The sequence below is a fragment of the Balaenoptera musculus genome, chromosome 7 (genome assembly GCF_009873245.2).
Source record: "Balaenoptera musculus isolate JJ_BM4_2016_0621 chromosome 7, mBalMus1.pri.v3, whole genome shotgun sequence".
NCBI classification, from domain to species: Eukaryota; Metazoa; Chordata; class Mammalia; order Artiodactyla; family Balaenopteridae; genus Balaenoptera; species Balaenoptera musculus.
Genome location: NC_045791.1, coordinates 92,165,310 through 92,187,271, shown reverse-complemented (window position 1 = coordinate 92,187,271; position 21,962 = coordinate 92,165,310). Strand labels below are relative to the sequence as shown.

Sequence of the window (21,962 nt, the reverse complement as noted above, 5' to 3'; positions counted from 1 at the left end):
GAAAGGTGATGCTCATGGTGAATAGGGATAGGGTTTTCCTCCAGAAGAGGGAGGTGGGACAGGTACTGGGGGAAATTGTTGCAGAGGTGATGGAAAAGGCACCATGACCACATGAACATTCAGACAAACCCATAGTGTACAACCTTGAACTTACATCTGCCTATCCCCTTTCCTGGCTCCACACACATACCGCTCTTCCCAGTACAGAGGTACATTGCCATACCTCCTGATCATCCTCCAGTCTTTTGTAATGCCTCTTCATCATGGCTTGCACACAGCCCTGCCCTCCTGCAGCTTGCAACTTAATATTTATCATTCCTCCCACAAGCACTCACTGATTGGAGCTATTAAAAATGCAATGGGTAGACATCATGGATGTGATAGTAAGCTCCTTGTCACTGAGAGGCTGGTGAATGATTAGAAGTGGCACATATAGCATTCTTACTTGCTGAGTTGAATGGTTTCCATGGAATCTGTGAATGTTTTCCACACTGTCCTACAGTCTAAGACAGACTTGGCTGATGAGGATTTAAAAAGCAAAGACAAAAACAACAGAATAAAAACAAAAATAAATGATATTTACCTTACATAATATACATATCAGGAGTAATTCATCTCTTTTGTCAGATGAGGGTCCAGGAGGAAAGAGGAAGGAAGGGGCAACCAATCATAAGAATAATTTTGCTCTCCCCACTCCCCTCCTGCAAGGTTGGGCTGAAGGAAGTCTTGAACCTTGATTTAATGACCTTTTGCTCTGGGTGATCATGTTCTGAAAAGACATAATTCAGGCCAAGAAAACTTGTAAAAAACCAAGATAGAGATCAGAAAGTTGATTTATATTTACAGTGTAAGACACTCCTTTTCAATACCTAGAGTGCTTATGTCCCCACGTCAAGGGGAACTTGTTGTAGGATCTTATGTAGCTGAGAAGCTAAACAAAAGATAAGAAGCTTGCTTAGTGACATGGGGGCATGAAGAAGTGAATCAGATACTCTTTAAAAATAATTTGGGTCAAGCAATAGAAATCTACCCTTCTCCACTCTAAGGAGCAAATCTTTCCAGTGCCCTGAGGATTCCCATGGCTACATGTCTCTCCCTTTGCTGCGTTACAGATGCACAACCATAAATTGCTCTCTCTGGATCCTCTGCTTCAGAGCTCTGAGAGGGGCATGGAGTTTCCAGTGGTTATTGTGCCACTTCCAGTAGCTCTCTTCATCTGTCCATGGAGCGTGCTCACTTCAGTTACAAAGAGCTCCCGTCCCTATGCCTTTGGCCTAGTTCACTTTCAAGCAATTCCTAGACTCGCGTTGAGTTGTTTTGCATGTACAGAGCCTTTATAGCATCTTAAAAAGTCAGACACCGTCAGAGACTGGTAGAGATTATTTAATCCTATGTCCTCCAATTAAACAATGAGAAAACAGAGACCCAGAAAGAGAAAGAGACTTGCCCAGTGGCAAGTGGAGGGGCCAAGACTCAAAGCCAGGCTTTCATGCCAGTGCTTCTTATTCATCTCTTACACCATTAGGGATGCACCCACTTTGGGCACTGGCACTCTCTGGGGCACTAGCGTTGCCTGCCATCTGTAAACTTACCCCCAGCCAAGTGACCCCGCCATGCTTTTCAGTACCTTGGATAGCGGAGAAAAAAACCAAGGCTTTCTCTACACAGACCCTGCCAATCTATTGCAGACTCACGAAAAGTGAGAAAAATCATCCCTTGAAGGGATGAGCTGATTTGTGCAACCAATTACTTCTTTAAATGGCTGTCTTGCTAATTTCCCAAATATAAATGGTCCAAGTTGGGAGAGATTAGGCACAGGAGCCTGGACACCCAGTTGTGATCTGGGGACCAGGTTTGGTGGCGGAAAGGGCTGTTTCCAATAGCCTGTTCTGTCTTCTAAAATCATGCAAAAATTCCATCTTCTGGCTCTTTTTCCCAAAGGTCAAGGATTTTCATCTGCTTTTTAAGGAGATGAATTTCTCACCATTTCAGAGAGGATTCTGTGTATTAGTCACTTCCTTTATTCCATTTTCATTCCTATGTCCTGAGCTTAAACTAGAGAGATGTTTTACTTCCCAATGAAGAGATAGGAGGTATGAATAGAGGGAGAGGGCAGTGAGAGTAGAAACTGAGGGGTGTGTGTGTGTGTGTGTGTGTGTGTGTGTGTGTTTGTTGGTTAAAAATTAGAAGCTTGTCCTCATATCTTTATAAATTATAAAATTCCATTTTCAACAGTCTCCTTCAATGCATCTCTCCTCCCATAACTGAAATTGTGATACACTTTCAATAAAAATTTGATAATAAAAACCAAATGTACAATAAAACTTTTTAGTAGCTATAAATGATTTTTTATTGCTTTACATTTTAAAGTATTAATGTAGCACAGTTTCCTTGAAAATTCTGAATATCTAACAAGCTTTTATCTCACAAAACAGTTTTCTGAAAGCATTGATTTTGCTTGTGTATTTTTTGTTTTTCTGCTTTGCTTTTCGCCAACAAGTTCATTATACCACTAGGTCGACAGAGCACGGGCGGGTCAATGACCAGCTCCACTCTCCCTTCACTAAAAGTAATCATGAAAACACATTTATTGAGTCTCTGCATTATTCTAAGCTTTTAAATCTGATTATTCTTTCCAACAGTCTTATTAGGTAAGTACTACTATTGCCCTCATTTTAGCGATGAAGAAAGTAAGGTACAGAGAGGTTAAATAACTTGCCCGTAGTCCCCCCAAACCACACCACGCATCTTTGTGTATTTATACTAACAAACTCACACTGTTTTGTTTTTCATAGTCACGTCCACTGACCTGCACACGTCACCCTATATGTGTGTTCTAGGAATTGCCATGGCAGAAAGAGCACACACATTGCCACCAGAACATGTCTTCCCCAACATTATCACATTAATTTATTTAAGTAAAAAAGTATTAACATTGCTCTGAAACTACAGTACAGGAATGTTGTGCCATTGCTTCAGACCACACGAATGGACAAATGGACACACGCACACACTCATACTGGGGGGATAAGCTTATATATGGAGGGCTCTCTGAGGTGGATGATATTGGTTTTCTTGGTTATACAAGTGACAGTAACTATGTAGTACTTCTCTCGTGAAAGTCAGGGGAAGCACAGAGGTGAGGTTTGTAGGCTTGGTGCTCGTGTGCTGACCACCCCAAGTGCACTGTGTGAGAGAGTCCTTGACCCTGGCTGGAGTCCAGCCCTGGAACTGGAACAGTGGTGTTGCAGCCAGGATGACCCCTGAATGCGGTGGGTCTTTGATGCCATGCACCTCCTCAGGGCCTTTCCCTTGAAGCTTCTCTCACCTGTTTGGGGGGAGAGGACCAACTCTTTTGTGCACCTCCTGCCATGATGCTTTCACAGCCAATTAAAATTCTATTCCATTCCCAGCAAGGGAGCTGGCAGCTTTGGGTCTCCCCAGCAGGATGGACTGGCTGCAATTAATGTCTCTTCTGGAGCCTGATTAGCTAAGGGGAGGCCAGAATACTTATCCTAACCCCAAGGCCACCTTTAAATTACAAATGGAGATTCCCCATTTGTTGCCTCTACTCAGAGTCATCAGTTAATGCAAACGTGTTAACCCTTTCTATTTCACTCTTGGGAGTGGAGTTGGATCAGAGAGCCAGAGATCATCTCTCAACTGCACAGTCCCAGGAATAAAGGGAAGGGGAGACTCCTTGATTCCTTTATACAAATTCCAAATCATTGGAATGAATTGAAAGCCTACTCTCTTAGGCACAGGCTAGGAGTTGGGGATTCAACAGAAGCTACAGGTATAACGTTTAGTGTTCCTATGTTGAAGCTTTGAATGTGGAAGGTAATGCATAAGAATAATGCATTTAAGAAAAAAGAGGAAGTCAAAATGGTGGAAAAGGAGAAGGAAATTAATACATATGGGAAGTTTGCTATGTGCCAGATATTTTACATTTATTACAGCATGGATCTTACAAAAACTGCATTTTTACAGATGCTGGAACTAAGGCTCAGAGAGGTTAAGAAAATTATCCAAGGTCACAGAGCTAACGTGATAACTTGATTGTACAAATAGCCCTAGATCTTTATATTTCCCTGTAGACACTTCCTTTTGTAATGCCTACTCACACTGACTCTGAAATAGTCAGATGACTTGCTTTGGCCAATGGAACGTTAGTAAATTTGATGTAAGCAGAGGCTTTAAAAGTTCTTGTGCATCAGGGCTTGCCCTCTCTTGTTGGTGGGAACTCTTCCCCCATCATGCGAACAAGCCTGAGCAATCCTACTGGATGCTAAGAAACATACGAGCAGAGGTGGACCACCCCTCCTAGACCAGCCAGACTCTAGCCAACTCCAAGATGCGTGGGCGAGCCCAGCCAAGACCAGCCAAAACCAGATCAGCAGAACCCCTCAGCCAACTTACAGCCTTGTGGAAAATACTAAATGGTTATATTTGAAGCCATTAATTTTGGGGTTCCTGTGCAAGAGCAGCTTGAACTAACTGATACAGCTGATAAATGGCAGAGTCAGAAGTTGTTTGATCTTAAAGCGTGTGCGTCATCCACTTGTCATGAAAAAATAGGAAAAGGCTGAAATTGTAGCAGGGAAAATACAGGTTAGATTATGATACGTTTTTAACAACAAAGTTGCCCAGTCATACAAGGGTGTGGCATTCCCATATGTAGGAATCTCAAAGAGAAGTGGTGGGCAATTATCCAGGTGCAGGGTCTTAAGAGTGGGGCCCTTCAGACCCGAGTGCCTTAGCCTCGTAGTTTGCCATCTCAGAGACTGGGCCATGCTGAGACTCTTGACAAGAATACCCTGAGTCATCCCTATCATCTACCGGTTCCCTGGAGAAGGAATACCCCACAGCACCCAGGCTAAGATTCTGCAGCCTCCAGCTGGCTAGGTGCCCCCTGGTTCTCTTTCATGGCTGAGACTCTCCCCGAAGACTGCCTCGGTTGCAATGCTGCAAATTCCTGACTCAGCCCCAATCCTGAAGCCACCTCCTGTGCTTCCCCTAAAGTGGAAAGAAAGGTAGAGAGGAAGAGACTGCCTGCATTTCTGTGCCTTCCTTCTCAGGGTCATAGTCATGGCACTACTGACAGTTGTTCATGAGAATGTGGAGAAAGGACAAGACCTTAAGTATGGGCCAATAGCAACAGGTACAGACACATTGTAAGAATATGGATGGAAACTGGCTTGTCTTTCTGAAGACCAGTTTGGCCTTCAGAATGTATTAAGAGCCCTAACAATGTCCACACCCTTTGAATTAGTAATTCCATTCACTCCTGTCTTCTAAGGAAATAATCATGGATATGATGCACAAAATCATGGATCACCGTGAGAAATTTTTCATGACATAGTGTGAAAGAAAAAATACAAGTTAGGGATTTCCCTAGTGGTCCAGTGGTTAAGACTCTGCACTCCCAATGCAGGGGCCCCGGGTTCGATCACTGGTCAGGGAACTAGATACCGCATGCCACAACTAAAGATCCCCCATGCTGCAACTAAAGATCCCACATGCTGCGGCGAGGATCCTGCATGTGGCGACAAGGCTCCTGCGTGCCGCAGCTAAGACCCGGTGCAGCCAAATAAATAAACGAATAAATATTTTTTAAAAAAGTATAAAAAAAAAGAAAGAAAAAATACAAGTTAAATACTGGCTGTTAATTATGATCCTGATTTGGGGGAAATTATGTGTGCATGGGGGGGTTATAGTTATGAGGAAATTTTTGATTTATTATAAATCTCTCTATATTTTTAAGATATAGCCTTTTCTCTCTCAGCCTCCAGACATGTGGCCCCTTGGCTGTCTTGGACGTAGCAGGGAAACTTACCTTAAAAACCTACGAGACTGGTGAAGGTCTAGGAAAAAAGTGGCTGAAATGATGCATGACATGAGAATAGGATTTAAAAATAGAATTTTTCAGTTGAAGGGACCGCTGCTGAGGGGAAGATGCATAAAGTTTTAAACAATCATGAAGTACAAGGAGAGAGAGAACACGGACTGAGTTGCCAAATCCCAGAAAAAAAATTGTTTTGAAACAAGTCTTGATTTCTTGCTTAGCCACCTTGTCACCTGAAAGAGGTTAAAGGCAAGTAAAAGGAAGTAATGTTTTACATACCACCACTAATTAAATGAAATCACATCATGGTGAAGGCTGAGAATCTGGGCAGGTTTGAGGAAGCGTTTCCTAGCATGTGTGTCTCCTGGGCAGGTGCCGGAGAGCCAGAGCTCGACCAAGGATGCTGAACAGCTCCTAAAAGGAGACAGTGGGCTACAGTCAGCCTCTTTTGGAGGGAAGCACTGCTGGTCCCTCAATATCCCCCCAGTCTTTAAGTGTAGAGGCTTAGGCTGTTCTGTAAGCTCTGGCCTTGTCCTGCATTGGTTTTCATAATATGGATCTGACAGGGAAGCCTGGAAGCACTGGTAAGCACGGGAGACTCTGGGGTCCCCCTCCCCTGCGTTATCTCAAACAGGAGAACCCCATCTGCCAAGGATGGTGCTTGACAGGCAGTCTGACCAGAGGCTGGAGGATGGAGAGGAAGGTCTTTGAAGACCACGCCCCTTCCCAGCTCCAGAAGTAAGGGATACAGAATTCTTTCAAAGAAAAAGTAAAACTGCCAAGATGACAGAAGCTACAACCACTTGGAGCAGCTTAGCAGAAGCTTGGAGTCAACAGACTGGCATCTATTCACACGCCGTAGTAATTCCAATTCTCCTTAGCAGGCTTATTCCTGACGGGGAACTGGAGCCAAGACTTCAGGAATAGTACACTTCCTTGAGAGGTGTGAAAAGAACTGGGCTGAACTTTCAGCAGCTCTGGAATGGGTATCGCGTGGTGAGAGGCATCAATATCGAGGGATGTGGGACCGACTCTTTGAAGCTCTGAACCCAGAGAGGGAGATGTCTGTCATTTTTTCCTGTTTCAGTGTTGCCCCACTGCACCACCCTAGGAAAGACCACTGCCCTCTCTGGGCTTCAGGTTTTTCAGTCTAAATGGAATGTAATCTGAACAAAGTTCGTCATGAAGTAGAAATACAAGTCCTATACAGAGAAAGAATTGAAAAGCATTTCAATGTTTACTGCAGCCTCTTTAAAAAGCAGGCAGAGGAAATTATAGGGCAAAAATCTCCTTTTCCCCCTCATACTTCCCTTTCCTTGCTAAGCTCTCTATTACACAGATCATATTAGCCACTCTGCCCCCCTTCCCTGCGCTACCAAGAGCATCGCAAAGCTCTCAGTTGGGCTATGAACACACAAATTCACAGCCTTACCTGAGAGAGGAGTAGTAGCTGTAAACACTCATAGCTTAAGACCTTTTCTTTACCCCACATCAGGGGGTAGAAACACATGCACGTGAGGGAAGAAGATTTGGGGAGGGAGGGGTCTTATGAAACACTGAGACATCTGGGTGGATGGAGAGCCGGGGTATCTGTTTTATCCTTCCCTCTCCCTGTAATAAGAAGGCAGTTAGCAGGAGGCGATTGAGTAATTGCCCTCACCTTGCCATTGACTTGTGCCCTTGGCTTGGCCTGACTTGTGGGAAGGAAAGAGAACACGGTGACCTGGAATCTCTGAAATTTCAGCCTGGTGGCCTGGAACCTTGGAAACAGGCCTAGCCCACTGCTGTATGCAAATAGCCCAATTCTGGCCAGCAAGGTTTATCAAAGTTATGTTTTTCTATTAAGTCAGGCAAAGGACTGAGGGCAAATCAGCCTTTAATTTTAGCTCTTTGGTAACAATGGCGATGGTAATGGTAAGTTGTACAGAAAGATACATGGACAGTATATGGCACATTTAGGTCATTAGAAATATGGATATGATTACGAATATGCACATAAAATATGACCTTCTTTCTTTCTGCCAGCCCTTGTGGCACTTGGTTTGTTTATTATGCTGATCATGTTTGACTTTATGGAATTGGATGTTATTTAAATTCAATTATTGTAAGGTTAAGTTCTTCTTTCTAGTACCAGTTGAGTAAATTTAGAGGCAGTTAGAGGGAATAGGTACATTTGTCTTATACCAGACATAAGGGAGAAAAGCACTGCAGGAATAAAATAATTATGAAAATAGAAAAACATGGTTTGGAGGGTTTGGTTTGGGTTTGTGTGTTTGTTTTCCATGCTTCATTTTGTATCCCTTTTTTTGAACTGATGAACAGGAAAGCTGGAAAATTTTCCATGAAGAGAGAGGCAGATTATGTGTGTGTGTGTGTGTGTGTGTGTGTGTGTGTGTGTGTGTGTTTGTGAAAGTAAGCTGCTGGTATGAGAGAACTAGAAATAATTATGCAGTTAATTGAATTCAATGTAGATAACTAGAGCTCATTAAGGCCTTAAATCTTTTTTTTTTTTCTACTTAGTAATAGAGTCTTTCTTTTTTAAATCGAATTATCTTGCAACAATTCTCTGTTTACTCTACCGGTATTGACACACTGTGGGTCTCCTAAAGCCAGGGTTTGGCCTTGGTGCCATTGAGAGGGGAAGTGAGAAGCTTGGGCCTGGCCTGGCTGGAAAGGGAGCGTGTAAAGTGCTATGGATGAGTGGCCAGAAATGGCTCCACCCAGAAAACAAATTGCTGCCTGTACACTGCCCGACACAACATGCAGAGAATTCAGAATGGCTTGTCTGTATATAATAATGGATTCTAGGGCCATGGGGATCTTTGAAGGTCATCATGTCAATCAGCCTGCCTCCCAGAGATAAGGGGGAAACTTGCTTCATCACCCTCCTGGACAGCAGGAGCCACACCCCCTCCTGTTTATCTACCACAACCTTTGCTGGTAAGAAGGTCCTCATGATAGGTCATCTTTCTTGATCCCAGTTCCAGGGTACATTGACCTCTCTCCCGTCTGTGGAATCAAGAAATCACTGCCTGGTGTCCTGCAGGAAGAAGACACTGAAGGCTTCTAGGTTTCCCTTCTGTTCACTGGCCCCATCTGTGCTCCCCGTTTGTCTCCTCCCTCCCAGCTCTGTTCCCCCAACCCAGATCACAGCTACACAGATAGTTGGTCGATATCGCGGACCAGTTTGGTGGTGCCCATAAAGTTGGGAGGATGTGTTATGGATAAGCCTTCCTGTCAGCTGGTCCCCCAGAATATGTGGAGTCCCGGGAGTGGTACCAAACAGTTCTTTGCTTTCCCTGTCAACTATCTTTCCTCATAGAGGCTACCTAGGATGGACATTGAGGAGTCTCTACTTTCCTTGGCATTCCTCCTAATGCGCCTCCACAATCTCAATCAACTTTCCTATTCCTGTGCCCATTCCTCCCACTCCAATACACACAGGTTCCACTCCACTCAAGAGGGGAAATTCTGATTTTAAGGCGTTGGGTCCTCTGAGTCTTCACAGTGGAGCATCTACAAGGCAAGTGAAACTTTCCTTATTAATACAGACCACATCTCAGAGGAAACTTTAATGCATTCCTATGCTTATAAAAATCTCTGTCTCCTTTTTTTTTTTTTTTTTTTTTTTAATTTGGCTATGCCACGCTGCTGGCGGGATCTTAGTTCCCTAACCAGGGATTGAACCTGAGCCCTTGGCAGTGAAAGCACTGAGTCCTAACCACTGGACCACCAGGGAACTTCCCAAAATCACTGTCTCTTAATTTTGACTTAACAAGTGTCTCCCCCCGGCCAAGGGTGGGAGTGAGAGGAGGGAGTGGGAGGAGGGGGTAAGAGGGGGAGTTAGAGCCACTCTGTCCCCCTCACCACCACATCAGTTAATACCCTGTGAACACTGCCTGCCTGGAATTGGGTTCGGAGGAGAGGGGCAAAGGGGAAAAGCATTTCTGCCGTTGCGTTTATACATTAACAGGGATTCAGCGAGGCCATCTCTCTTTGTCAGGGCTGGAAAGGTAAGGATCTGATGAACAAGGCTGCTGGGGGTGGGAGAAGGGATGGGAGGCAGGGGTCACGGGAGTGGGCAGAGATGCTGTGGGTGTGGGCAGCCCGATGGACAGAACTGGTTTCAGAGCCTTACCCTGCCTTTCTCTTGAGCAAGTAACAACCTCTCTGAGTGGGTACCCTCATAGAGTAAAGCAGGAGAAATAATTATTAGCCTCGTTCAGTTACTGAGGTAGTAGATGATATAATGTCTATAAAAGCACTTTGTTAGAACTGTGAGATGTTTATAACATTAGGATTATTAATAAGAAGGGAATCTTATTCAAAGGAGGGAGAAAGGAAGGAAAGAAATTGATCAGTGTTTGAAGTAGGTGAGAAGGTGGCCTTAGAGACAAGGAGACCAGCCATAACCTCTATTATAACCCTTTCCATATTCGCCTAGCATTTACTGAGACCTTACTGTGTGCCAGGCAGGGTGCTAAATATATTCTCTTACTACCCTCCTCCCCCAGTTTCACAGATGAGCCATTTTATTTTAACAGAAAGGACCCTCAGTGCTGCCAGCAATTCTACTTACTTCTCTAGTCTAATCACTCTTAAAACTCTCCCAGACGACTATTTTATGCCAGTTCTCAGACCTCCAACACCTCCTCCACCACCTGCACTCTCAGTCCATGGCTTTGCTTAATCTAGAAAATGGAAGAAATAGAAAGAATACTTGCCAAATCCATGGTTAATTCTCAGTTCTTATCCAACTGGACCCAACAGCAGCTTTTGACAGGGCTCCCTGTTTCCTGAAAGACTTTGTCTCCTTCTTCGGCTTTTGGAGCTTCACATTCTCTTCTCAGCCCACTGACCTTCCCTCTCAGGTTCTTCTGGTTCTTTCCCGTCTCCTAAGCTCTGACATCTTGGCATCTTCCAGGAAGCAGCCCTGGTACCCCTCCCTTTTCCCACCTGCACGCACTCCTGGGCTCGTGGCTTTAAACACCATTTGTATGCCAGTGACTCTCAAAGGTATATCTTGAGGCTGGACCTCTCCCCTAAAGTCCAGACAAATACATATTGCCATCCCAATTTCATGTCTTCACTTGGATATTTAACAGGCATCTCAAAATTGACACATCTCCAAATGAGTTCCCAATCTACCCTCCAAAACCTGCCCCCCCTCAGTCTTTCCCATCTCGACTGAAGGCAACACTCCAGCCTTCTCACTGCTGAGATCTTCATCATCCTTGACTTTTCTCCTCTCATCTACCACACCCAATCCATCAGCAAATCTTAATATCTGTATCTTTGGGGCTTCCCTGGTGGTGCAGTGGTTTAGAATCTGCCTGTCAATGCAGGGGACATGAGTTCGAGCCCTGGTCTGGGAAGATCCCACATGCCGCAGAGCAACTGGGCCCGTGAGCCACAACTACTGAGCCTGCGCGTCTGGAGCCTGTGCTCCACAACAAGAGAGGCCGCAATAGTGAGAGGCCCGCGCACTGCAATGAAGAGTGGCCCCCACTTGCCGCAACTAGAGAAAGCCCTCGCACAGAAACGAAGACCCAACACAGCCAAAAATAAAAATTAATTAATTAATTAATTAAAAAAAAAAGTAAATAACTGAGTATTTTAAAAAAAAAATCTGTATCTTCAAAAATATACCCAGAAGTTTCTCAAAACTTCCATTGCTACCCTACTGGTCAAAAACACCATCACTGCTCACCTGGATTACAGCCTCCTGCTCCCTACTTGGCCCATACTTCCTCCTCATCTATTTTCAATACAGCAGCCAGAAGGATCCTGTCACACGTGGTCAGATCATGTCATTCTCCTCTGCTCAAAACAAGCTCATGATTTCCCATTTCCTTCACAAAAAATGCCAAGTCCTTAAAATGGCCCACAAGCCTTGTCTGACTTGTCCCCCATTCTTGATCCCCATTATATCTCTGATCTCATGTCCTAATCGCTGTCCTTCCATTCACTCTAGCCCAGACACACCAGCCTCTTTGGTGTCCCTAGAACATGCTAGGTATGCTTCTGCCTCAGGGCCTTTGCACTTGATGTTCTCTCTGCCCAGCCCCATATACCTGCATGGCTTGCTCCCTCATCATCCTCAGGTCTTCACTCAAATGTCCCCATTTTTAGAATTTCAACTTTTCCCCTCCCTGGTTTTCCATTTTCCTTTTCCCTGCCTATTTTTCTCCATAGCACATAACAACATCTCAGGTATTTTATAGTTTACTTGTTTATCGTCTTAAAACGTCTGTCCCTCTTGACTAGAGAATTTTGATTAGTAGCATTCACTGCTGTATCCCTGTCACCTAGAAAAGAACTTGGAACATACTAGATGTATATTTGATGAATAAACGAATGATTGAATGAGGCCCAGAGAGGTTAAGCAACTTGCCCAGGGTCACACAGATTATAAGAGCCTGGGTATACCTGAATCTGTCTGGGATTAGGGTCCAAGCTCTTAACCACCATGCTAGTCTCAATAAAGGGAAATGTCCCTAAACTGCACCCCAAGGCTATTGTTTCCTCTGTTCTGATCTCCCAGAGCTGCAAACTACAGCAGGACTGGGGCTGTCTTTGCTTCACTAGACTATTTTTTTCTTTCTGCTCAGTGGCAAGGATGCCTGGTGCCCATGTGGGTGGAAGGGGAAGCCTTTGGCTTACCTGCCACTGCCACGGCAACTAGGTAACCTAAGGACTCCAGAAGCAAGTCCTTTCAGATTGAGAGGGGAGAAAAATTGAAGCAAGGCAGAAGTAAACAGAAAGAAATCTGTGAATGGAGAAATGACTGGAGTCTTGCGCCTGCAGCTTGCTGTGTTATTTGGCAGCAAGGGAAATCCATCCTGTTCTCTTCCCCACACGCCAGCTCAGCCACAGCCAAGGGCTATGGACAACCTTGTCCCGCCTCTAGCATGACCCCACTTAACCCATCCAAGCGGCCTCCTGTTCAGCCTCCCCAGGGAAAGAGGGCCCCCAAACACTCTCAGTGATCCCTGGTAACACAGAGGACAGTCCTGGGCCAGAAGGGAGACCTGTATCCCGACCCCTTACCCACCTCACCAGGGTGGACTCTCTTAGGCATTTCTTTTATCTCAACCTCCCTCTAGGCTTAGTTGACCCTTTACTCAAGGCATGGCTCCCGTCTTACCTATTTGATCGTCGGAGCATAGATTAGAGTTGTAGTAGAAAAAAACTATGAAACTAAAGTCCTTATGGAAAGGCGAGTTCGAATTGGAATATTTTCACAAGAGGACTTACTTGGGCCAGGCTCTGTGTCCAGCACTTTGCATGCATGATCTCACTCCACTCTTACAGCCAGGCTTTGAGGAGGTAAGAGTTGCCTGCAAAGGAAAGATGAAGAAACAGAGCCTCACAGAGGTTAAGAGACTTGCCCAAGTTTGCACAGCCAGTAAGAGCTGAAGAGGCGTTTAAACCTAAGGACTTGGTCTCCCAAAACCATGCCCTTCACTTGTCCCTTACACTGTGTCCCATGGGGGCCCGGGGATTAGAGAAGATCCGTTTTTCTTGCCTTAGTCATTTCCAGCGTGGTCTCTGGGCCCCAAAGCTCCAAGCCGTTCATTGAGGAAGTGTCTGGTGCCCTTTGCATTTAATGAGCTGCTCTGGGCTGCGGAGTTTGCTGAACACTGCAGACAGGTCTGTAATAATCCTCCAGCCCAAAGGCTGGACCCTCAGGAGCTGGGCCAGAGGGGCCTGCCCTCTGCCTTACCCTGGTGCCTGGCCAGCCAGTAAATGCACCTTTATTGTGCAACTATGACGTGCCCAGTCCTATGGGTCATGCAGGAGCACCCCAAATCCCAGAGGAAACAAATGAAGACTGATTAGGGACCAAACTGTGGGTGATGACGCAGGGAGAGAGGATGGGTCTGTAGCTGGCAGTCATGGAGACTTGGCAGAAGGGCTGGAGCTGGACCACAGAAGAGACCCACGGGCACAGGTGCGGGAGGGACAGGAGGAGCCCACGTGCAAGGGGGGCATGAGCAGAGTGTGATGAGAAGTTCAGAGTCTGATGTCAGAAAGACCCGGCTTTACTTTCTGGCCATGCCACTGGTTGGCTGAGTGACCACTTTTTTTTTTTAAATAAATTTATTTATTTTATTTACTTATTTTTGGCTGTGTTGGCTCTTTTTTGCTGTGTGCAGGCTTTCTCTAGTTGCAGCAAGCTGGGGCTACTCTTCTTTGCGGTGTGCAGGCTTCTTGCGGTGGCTTCTTTTGTTGCGGAGCACGGGCTCTAGGCACGCGGGCTTCAGTAGTCATGGCACACGGGTTTAGTTGCTCCATGGCATGTTGGGATCTTCCCGGACCAGGGCTCAAACCGGTGTCCCCTGCATAGGCAGGCAGATTCTTAACCACTGCGCCACTAGGGAAGTCCCTGGCTGAGTAACCTTGAGTTGGTCATTTAACCTTTCTCTTCAATAGGGGTCTCTGTTATATTGAGAGATGTTTATCACCTCAATTTCCACGTTCCACCATTTTAACTTTTAATAGAGTTTACTGCAAAGAACACCTTCCTTCAGTCTAACCTGAACCTGGCTGGCTGTTGGCTCATTTCCATTTTTCCTTTCTTGAAGAAGCACAGGTTGACCAATCAAAGATGGTACAGTGTCCAGGTTCAGGCCTCTTAGAAGCCCTAAACACAAAAAAGATTACGGCCCTCCTCCCCAATGTACATAAAAATATGCTAAATCATAAAATAAAACACTTACATGAATGCCAAGGTTAAAATAGCTTCTTTGCAGGTTTTTCTTTCTAAAATCCTGGATTGCTTCCTTCCTCGAAGTTAAACTTTTCTAACAGCTTTGGTGTCCTTGCTTTCTAATATTTGTGGCACCGAAAGCAAGTCCCTATCCTGCCTTTTGGGTTGTCTGGTGCCAAGAGAAAGCGTGGGGGACCGGGAGCTCCAGGGGAAACTGCATACCTTTGGCCTCTTGGCCTGTGGCCAGGCACTGGGACCAGGCCAGGTCATGCTCCCTTGTTCTCCAGATAACTCGGGGGCTCCAGTGATGGTCCCACATCCAGAGCCACGATGGAGAGCCCAGGTCTTGTTATCAGTTATGCCTGGCCAGCGGCTCTTCCTCCCTTGTCTCATGGCTGCCGTTTGGAAAGCAAGGAGAACAGCCTTTGCTGTTGCTTGGCACCGTTGCCAGGGACCGGAAGTAATGTCTCTTACTTGATTGGCAATTTGACATGGCTGCTTAACAACCCGATTAATCAAACCCAGCTCATCCTTTAGAGTTAACGAGCCTAAGAAATACTGCCATGAATAATGAGGGCTTTTGCCTCTCCCTCAGCACCTCTCCCCAACCTCCCCCCTCCTATTTTTTTCTCAGAACCACACAGCAGCTTCTCAATACCAAGGGCCTCAATGGCTGTGGTGAGTGCCCGGCAATGTGGGCATCTCCTGCCTGTTCTATTTCTCTCCCTGGAGCTACTGCTCCCCACCTGGAGCCAGAGGCTGGCCATGTTCTAGAGGAGCAAAACCTCTTATACATCAAACAGCTGTGTGTGCGCTGCACTGTTAAAGTTGGATGGAGTGTGGGATTTCCCTGGCGGTCCAGTGGTTAAGACTCTGTGCTTCCACTGCAGGGGGCACAGGTTCGATCTCTGGTCGGGGAACTCAGATCCCACATGCCGCGGGGTACAGCCACAAACAAAAAAACGTGGGATGGATTGTCTAACTGTTTCAGGCACTGTACTAGGTGCTAAGGGTGCAAAGATGGATATAAGATACATATTGCTTCTGTGAGGGGTCACAGTGTAGTGACCCAGAGACACATGGGGAAGTGCTCTCACAGCGGGCATAGGAAGGCTCCAGGCCTTCAGCCACAGTGAGGGGGCCTGTCAACACTGGAGGATCAGAGTGGGGAACCAGGGAGGATTTTATGGGGATGAGGCACCCTGAGCATTTCTGCCACCATGTTCCTTCATTGTACATATATACAGGGAGTGCTGGGCACTGAGTGAGGTGCTGGGGTCCCAAGGTCAACAGGATGGACATGGTTCCCGTTCTTATGGAGTGGGCAGTCTCATCCCCGTTCCTCAGGACCAGGCAGGAAACCCGAGCAGACGCCTGACTTATGTTTTCACTCACTCAAACACAAAGGTTGTTGAGGACCTGCTGAGAGTAGGCTAGGCGCTGGGGGAATGGGGTGCAAAGATGAATGATCCCCCCCATACCTGCCTTCCAGGGCTCCTCTGGGAGGCAGACAGGCATATGCAGAGAGCCTCATAAGGTTGTGCTGATAAGGCCCTCAGTGATCAAGGCATTGCTCTCAACCTAGAGAAATCAGGGATGACTCCCTGTAGGAGGTGGCTTTGGAACCATCATGAAGACAGAGAAGCAGTTTGACAGGTATACCAGGTGCCAAAGGACACTCTAGAACACATCCAGGCCAAGGGGCAGTCTTTGAATGATACAAGTTGAAGTGAAAGGAAAGGATGATTCCAAGCATCTTGGGAGGAAATGGCTGGTTCTACAGTCTACAGCCAAGAGCGTGATTAAATATACCAATGAAGCTCTGTAACTTATAGGTCAGGAGCTCCTGTGCCTGCTTATTCAAAGTTGGGAACAAGATGTGGTTTCCTGAATAGTGAAATCCCCAAACTAACAGAGACATGGTTTAAGTGGCCATATCCCAAATACATCAGCGTGGGGAGTAGGGAATGGGGCTGTGCACGGCAGCTCCTGGATCCTTTGATAGGAGTGAGGCAGAAGACATTTTCCCAAAATAGATGAGTTGGGGGAGGGAGGGCATAGGAATTAAGGAAGGGGGAGGCCACGGGATAGATCAGAAGGGAGCACAGGTTGGGGAGTTGGGTGGGCCCCCGCTGCTAAAGTCCCTGAGAAGGTATATGAAAGCGTTGGGTAGACAGGAGTCAGCAAGAAGAAATGATAGACCTTGAGTGAGGAGGGAGAAAAAGAACACACAGGGGGAGAGAGGGGAAAGGGAGGGGAGAGGAGAGAAGAGGAGTCAGGGATGGAGGCTCAAGGAGGCACTCTGGGGCTGCAGCATCAGGCCCAGCAGGAAGCAGACGCAGGCTTCAGTCGTGGTCATGGGACGTATGGTCGCAGCGTGCTCTGGAGACTGAGCCCAGCTCTGCGGTCCACTCACAAGGGGCTTCAAATCCAGCCACCGTCTTTGCCTCCCTGCTTCGAGGCCTGCCCCAGGCTGGGCTTCCCAGTCACTCCCAACCAGGCCCGAGGGACGTGCCCAGAGGGCCCCAGGCCTTCAGAGAGGGCACCTGCCCAGCCTCCTAGGTCCCCAGGATTCAGGCCTGCCTGCTGTGTTTTTGTCACTCTGGGGCCACGGGCAAGAGGCTTCACAGAGGGGACCTGGGTCTCTACGGGCTGTCCTTCAGAAGAGCGCAAAAGCTCAGGACCCAGGCAAAATGACCCTCAAAATATACTGTATTCAAAACTCGGATTCGCTGTTGACATTTGGCTATGGGGAGATTTTACATTAAAAATTGCCACCTAGATTCCCACATGTACAGCTGATAATGGCTGTCCCTTTCACTGGGGTCTGGGCCCTCCAATCCGTCCTAATCCCCACCAGCTGTCTTCTGTCACTTGTGTTGCCTGTCTGGCCCTGAGAGCACTCGAGCTTGAGACCCCTGGCTGAGCCTTTAAAGAGAAGCCTATCTAGGCTGACACCCCCTTTGGATGGCAGAGGGTTTCCACAGAAGTCCCCCGACTCATTTCCGCAGAAACCCTAGGACTTGGGCAGTACCGAGTAGGAGCCGGGCTCAGAATTGTTAGCTGACTTCATGGAAGCTGGGGATCTGGAGCCCAGGCCTCCCCCCTAGTGTCTGGGGCCTCCCAGCTAAGCCTGTGGTCTGGCCTGCCCCGAGACGGGGAGGGCTGGGGGGCAAACCAGCACTCAGGCGGCCAGACCCCCAACGCCACCCGCAGACGGCGGGGCTCGGGCCTCACCACCCTCCGCCTCTCTCCCTGCAGGGGGAGCTGCTGAGCCCGTGCCGCTGCGACGGCTCGGTCAAGTGCACGCACCAGCCTTGCCTCATCAAGTGGATCAGCGAGCGGGGCTGCTGGAGCTGCGAGCTGTGCTACTACAAGTACCACGTCATCGCCATCAGCACAAAGAACCCTCTGCAGGTACAACCGGGGGCTGCCCGCTGGGACGCTGGGGCTCCGGCCCGGGGTTTCCCACACCCCCTGCTTTTCGGCGGGAGGACGACTTCACCTTAGAGTCTGGGCGGTTTGGAGAAAAAGAACGAGATGGGCCAGGTGGGCGAGACCGCGGATGGCAACCCGGCAGGAGGGGATGAAAGAATTTTTGTGTTTTCTCTTAAGCCTCAGCCAGAAAAGGAGAAAGGGATTGAGGCCAAGAGAGAGAAATAGATGTAGAAGTAAAGAAATGTGGAGAATCAGATGGAAGAGAGAGAATAAGTGAGCTAATGGATGACTGAATGAATGGGTGAAATCAGAAAGATAAGGAAAAGGAATAGGAAGAAAAGAGGGGAGGGAGGGAAGGAGGGAGGAAAAAAACAAGAAAGAAAGACCGGAGGACAGACGAGTGCAGGAGGGGAAAAAGATAGGGTGGGAGGGTGAGGAGAAAGACAGTGATAAAGCTAAGGGCGTAAAAGAAGAAACAAAGAGAGAGGAGACTCAGTGGTACTTCCCAAACTTGAATGTATCATTCACCGGGAACCTTGACAAAACACAGACTGTGATTCAGGCGTGTGGGGTGGGGCCTGAGAGCCTGAGTCTCTAAAGAGCTATCGAATGATGCTGATGTTGCTGAAGGATGGCCATAGACCATCCTTCCTGTGACAAGGGACTAGAGAAAAACGGAGCCGAGACAGGAGAGGGAAGCAGAGGAAAGGAGAAGAGGGGGCAAGAAGGAAGAAAGAAATGGGAGAGACTCTGAAGAGCTGTCTGCGAAGGGCAAGGGCAGGAGGGCCAGGGCTCGGGTGGGCTCTGCGAAACAGCTTCACACAGGGCTGGACCTGTCAGAACTGAGGGCCCCCCCACCGTCCTCCTCGACCCCTCCCGCCCTGCCCCGGACACATCCATCACCCCCAAGGAGCTGGCAGGCCCTGCACCGCGGCGTCGTAAATCCTCCAAATCACACAGCTCCCCCTGCGAGGCACCCACAGAGAGAGAGAGCGCTTTGCTTCTGAAAATACCTCCACACACGCATGGTCAGACAGTTAAGCTGCCACGTAATCAATTAACCAGCACGCTAGTGAGGGTGGGAACTCCAGCAGCTTGGCACCGTTGTCTCTCTCCTCCTCTCCGAGGGGGTGGGAGAGTCAATCCTGCAGCCCCAGGAGGGCGAGTGCTCTGGGGGTGATGGTGGCATAGGATCTTTGCGTGAAGGGCAGCTGGAAACACCTGGAGTTGCAGTGTCCACTCATGCGGGCCAGGGGGGAGGCTTATTTCCGGAAGGAGGCATTAGAGCCCCCAGGCACCTCGGCCATCCTGATAGTGTACCAAGGGGTCAGAATAAGAAGTGCTTCCCCCTGCGCTGGTTCCATCTTTAGCCAGCCATTCATTCCCAAATCTTGAAGTGTCTTAAAATAGCAGTGCCGTGAGGCAGCTGACTCCACGCCCTGGAGTGCCTTAACTCTTCCCTTCCTCCTCAGCTGATTCAAACCTTGGAAAAGGGTCAGAGTCCAAACCCAAAAGCCCACCCCCCAAGTGCCCCCTTGGCTCCGCCCTTGGCTCACAAACAGGAATCAGCCCTTGACACAAAAAAATGAAGAACCATTTAGGGATAACTTTTTCCTGGGGGTAAAGAAAAGAAAAGGTCATTCTAATCTCATAAGTGCGGTAAGCAGATGGCAGTATTGACAAAGTTGATCTATGGCTTTATTCTTAAGTTACAACCGTGTCTTTAACTGTGAGTTTTTAGTCACTGGAGACTCTCTGATTCTGTTACTTCTGGATTGTGAGTGGACCATTGCAGTCAATGGTGTGTGCTCAGTAAATGCCATTTCACTTTTCCAGATAGTACCAGAAGAAGGATGTAGTCTGGACCAGCAGCAGTGTTTTGTGACTGTGTCCCAGATTGTCCCAATTGCATGTCCTGGGCTCGGGCTCAGCCAAGTGTGAGACGGCTGCTTGCTCAGCCATGGTGGGGCAACTTCTGCTCTCCCAGGCCAGCCCGACCATCTGTGGTACAGGATGCAGCAGGCAGACTCTGCCACGTGCGAGCAGAGCAATGCACGGGGTGCCGGAGCTACCTCTGCCATCGGAGTAGGAAAGTTTCTTCCAGGTCTCAGATCTCTCACCTCTTGGTTCATGCCCCGTGCAATGCTGTGAGAAACAGCGGACAGGACAGCACGTTATTTCAGTGACCCTCTGCAAGCTCTGTTTCTAGAAAGAGCACCTTGAGAAAGGAGGCATTTCAGGGTAGCCCTGTGGTCTCAAGGTTCTGTAGCTGCTTCTCACCCTCTTTGCTACACCTGAACTGCAATCATATTAATGAACATTTTGTTAGTGCTAACTGGGGACCTGTCACTGTTCTAGGTATTCCCATATATTATCACATTTAATACTGAAAACAACCCAATGTACTATTATTATTCCCAGTTTACAGATGAGACAGTAGAGGCACGGAGGGGTCAGCAGTTTGTCCAAGGTCACCCTGGTGGAGCAGGGTTACATCCAAGGGGTCTGACTTCTGAGTCTGGCCCTTAACCTCTACCCTGCAGTGCCCAGCACGGAGTTTGCTAAGTACAGTTATAAGTAGCCCCACCTTGACATGCATAGCTGTACTTTTGCTGAAACATAATGAAGAACAGAAATGATGGCAGCGTGTACCCTTCAGAGCACTGATTAATTTCACTTAACCATCACAATACTCTAGGAAGCAGGAGGGACCAATTATCTCCACTTTTTGGAAGTCTTGATGATTTTTTTTTTAATAATTTTTTTTTTTTTGTAAATTTATTTATTTATTTTTGGCTGCATTGGGTCTTTGTTGCTGCGCGGGCTTTCTCTAGTTGTGGCGAGCCGGGGCCCCTCCTCATTGTGGTGCGCGGGCTTCTCATTGCGGTGGCTTCTCTTGTTGCGGAGCACAGGTCATAGGTGCACGGGCTTCAGCACTTGCAGCACACGGGCTCAGCAGTTGTGGCTTGCAAGCTCCAGAGCACAGGCTCAGTAGTTGTGGCGCACAGGCTTAGTTGCTCCGCGGCATGTAGGATCTTCCTGGACCAGGGCTCGAACCTGTGTCCCCTGCATTAGCAGGCGGATTCCCAACCACTGCGCCACCAGGGAAGCCCCGTGATGACTTATTGACTTCTCCTAGGTCACAGTCCACAAGTTGGAGAAGAGCTGGGCTAGGATTGGGTCGCCTGGCCCTTGCTCACTTCCCCTTCCTGTTATAAGGAAGGAATCATCCCGTCTTCACGCGCTTTCCTCTTTGTCTCTCCATTTGCTGCACAGCAGGGTACGGAGAAGTCTCAGGACGCTGCGATCAGGATCTCGCTGGGGACGAAGCTCTGGGGGTCTGGCGGTGGCAGAGCCTGGTGCCTCTGGAGCCCTTCTCCCCTTCCCAGCCTCCCTGGGAGACTGCAGAGCTCTCTTGTCCTCTGCTTTCTCCTTGCCGCTCTGTGAAGCCTCCCGTCGGACAGACAGGAGGAGAGCCTTGTGCATATCACCCCGTCCTGCTCTTTCTTCTTCCTGCTTCACATTGTAGTCGGGAGCGCTGTTTAGTTTCCTCAGGTGGCTTAGGGGCTGTTAGGAAGGGGCTTTAGGGATTAAGGGGAGCTTCCTGTGCCTCTCCATTTGGGGTTTTTGAAGTCTGGAGCAGAAAGGGAGGGTATTGATGTCACAGCGGTGGAAACAAAAAGCTCAGTCAGGAGCGCTTCACAGACAGTGAGGCAGGCTCTGGAAGAAGCATTTGTCGTCTAAGAGAGGAGTCGGTTGGATCAGGCCATCTTCTGGAAAATGCCTTTGTTATGTGTAACCCTAGGCTGGAGAGTGGAAAATGTAAAGGCCCAATTACCTGTGATGGGATGCGATCTGTATAATTAAGTGCAAAGGCTAATGTCCTACATCTAGACTAGCAAGCAAAATGTTTTCCAGTAGTTACAGCTCCTTAGGGGCCTCTGGTCAGTCCTGGCTGGAGCCAGA

The 21,962-nt window shown here is 47.9% G+C and overlaps 1 protein-coding gene across 1 annotated transcript in view; it reads left to right on the top strand.

The window, feature by feature from the left end:
• Positions 1-21,962, top strand: part of MARCHF4 (membrane associated ring-CH-type finger 4) — a 99,816-nt gene that overhangs the window by 58,947 nt on the left and 18,907 nt on the right. Inside the window, exon 2 of the mRNA XM_036858155.1 lies at positions 17,820-17,975. Coding sequence (XP_036714050.1) covers positions 17,820-17,975 — 156 coding nt within the window. The remainder of the gene's footprint in view (positions 1-17,819; positions 17,976-21,962) is intronic.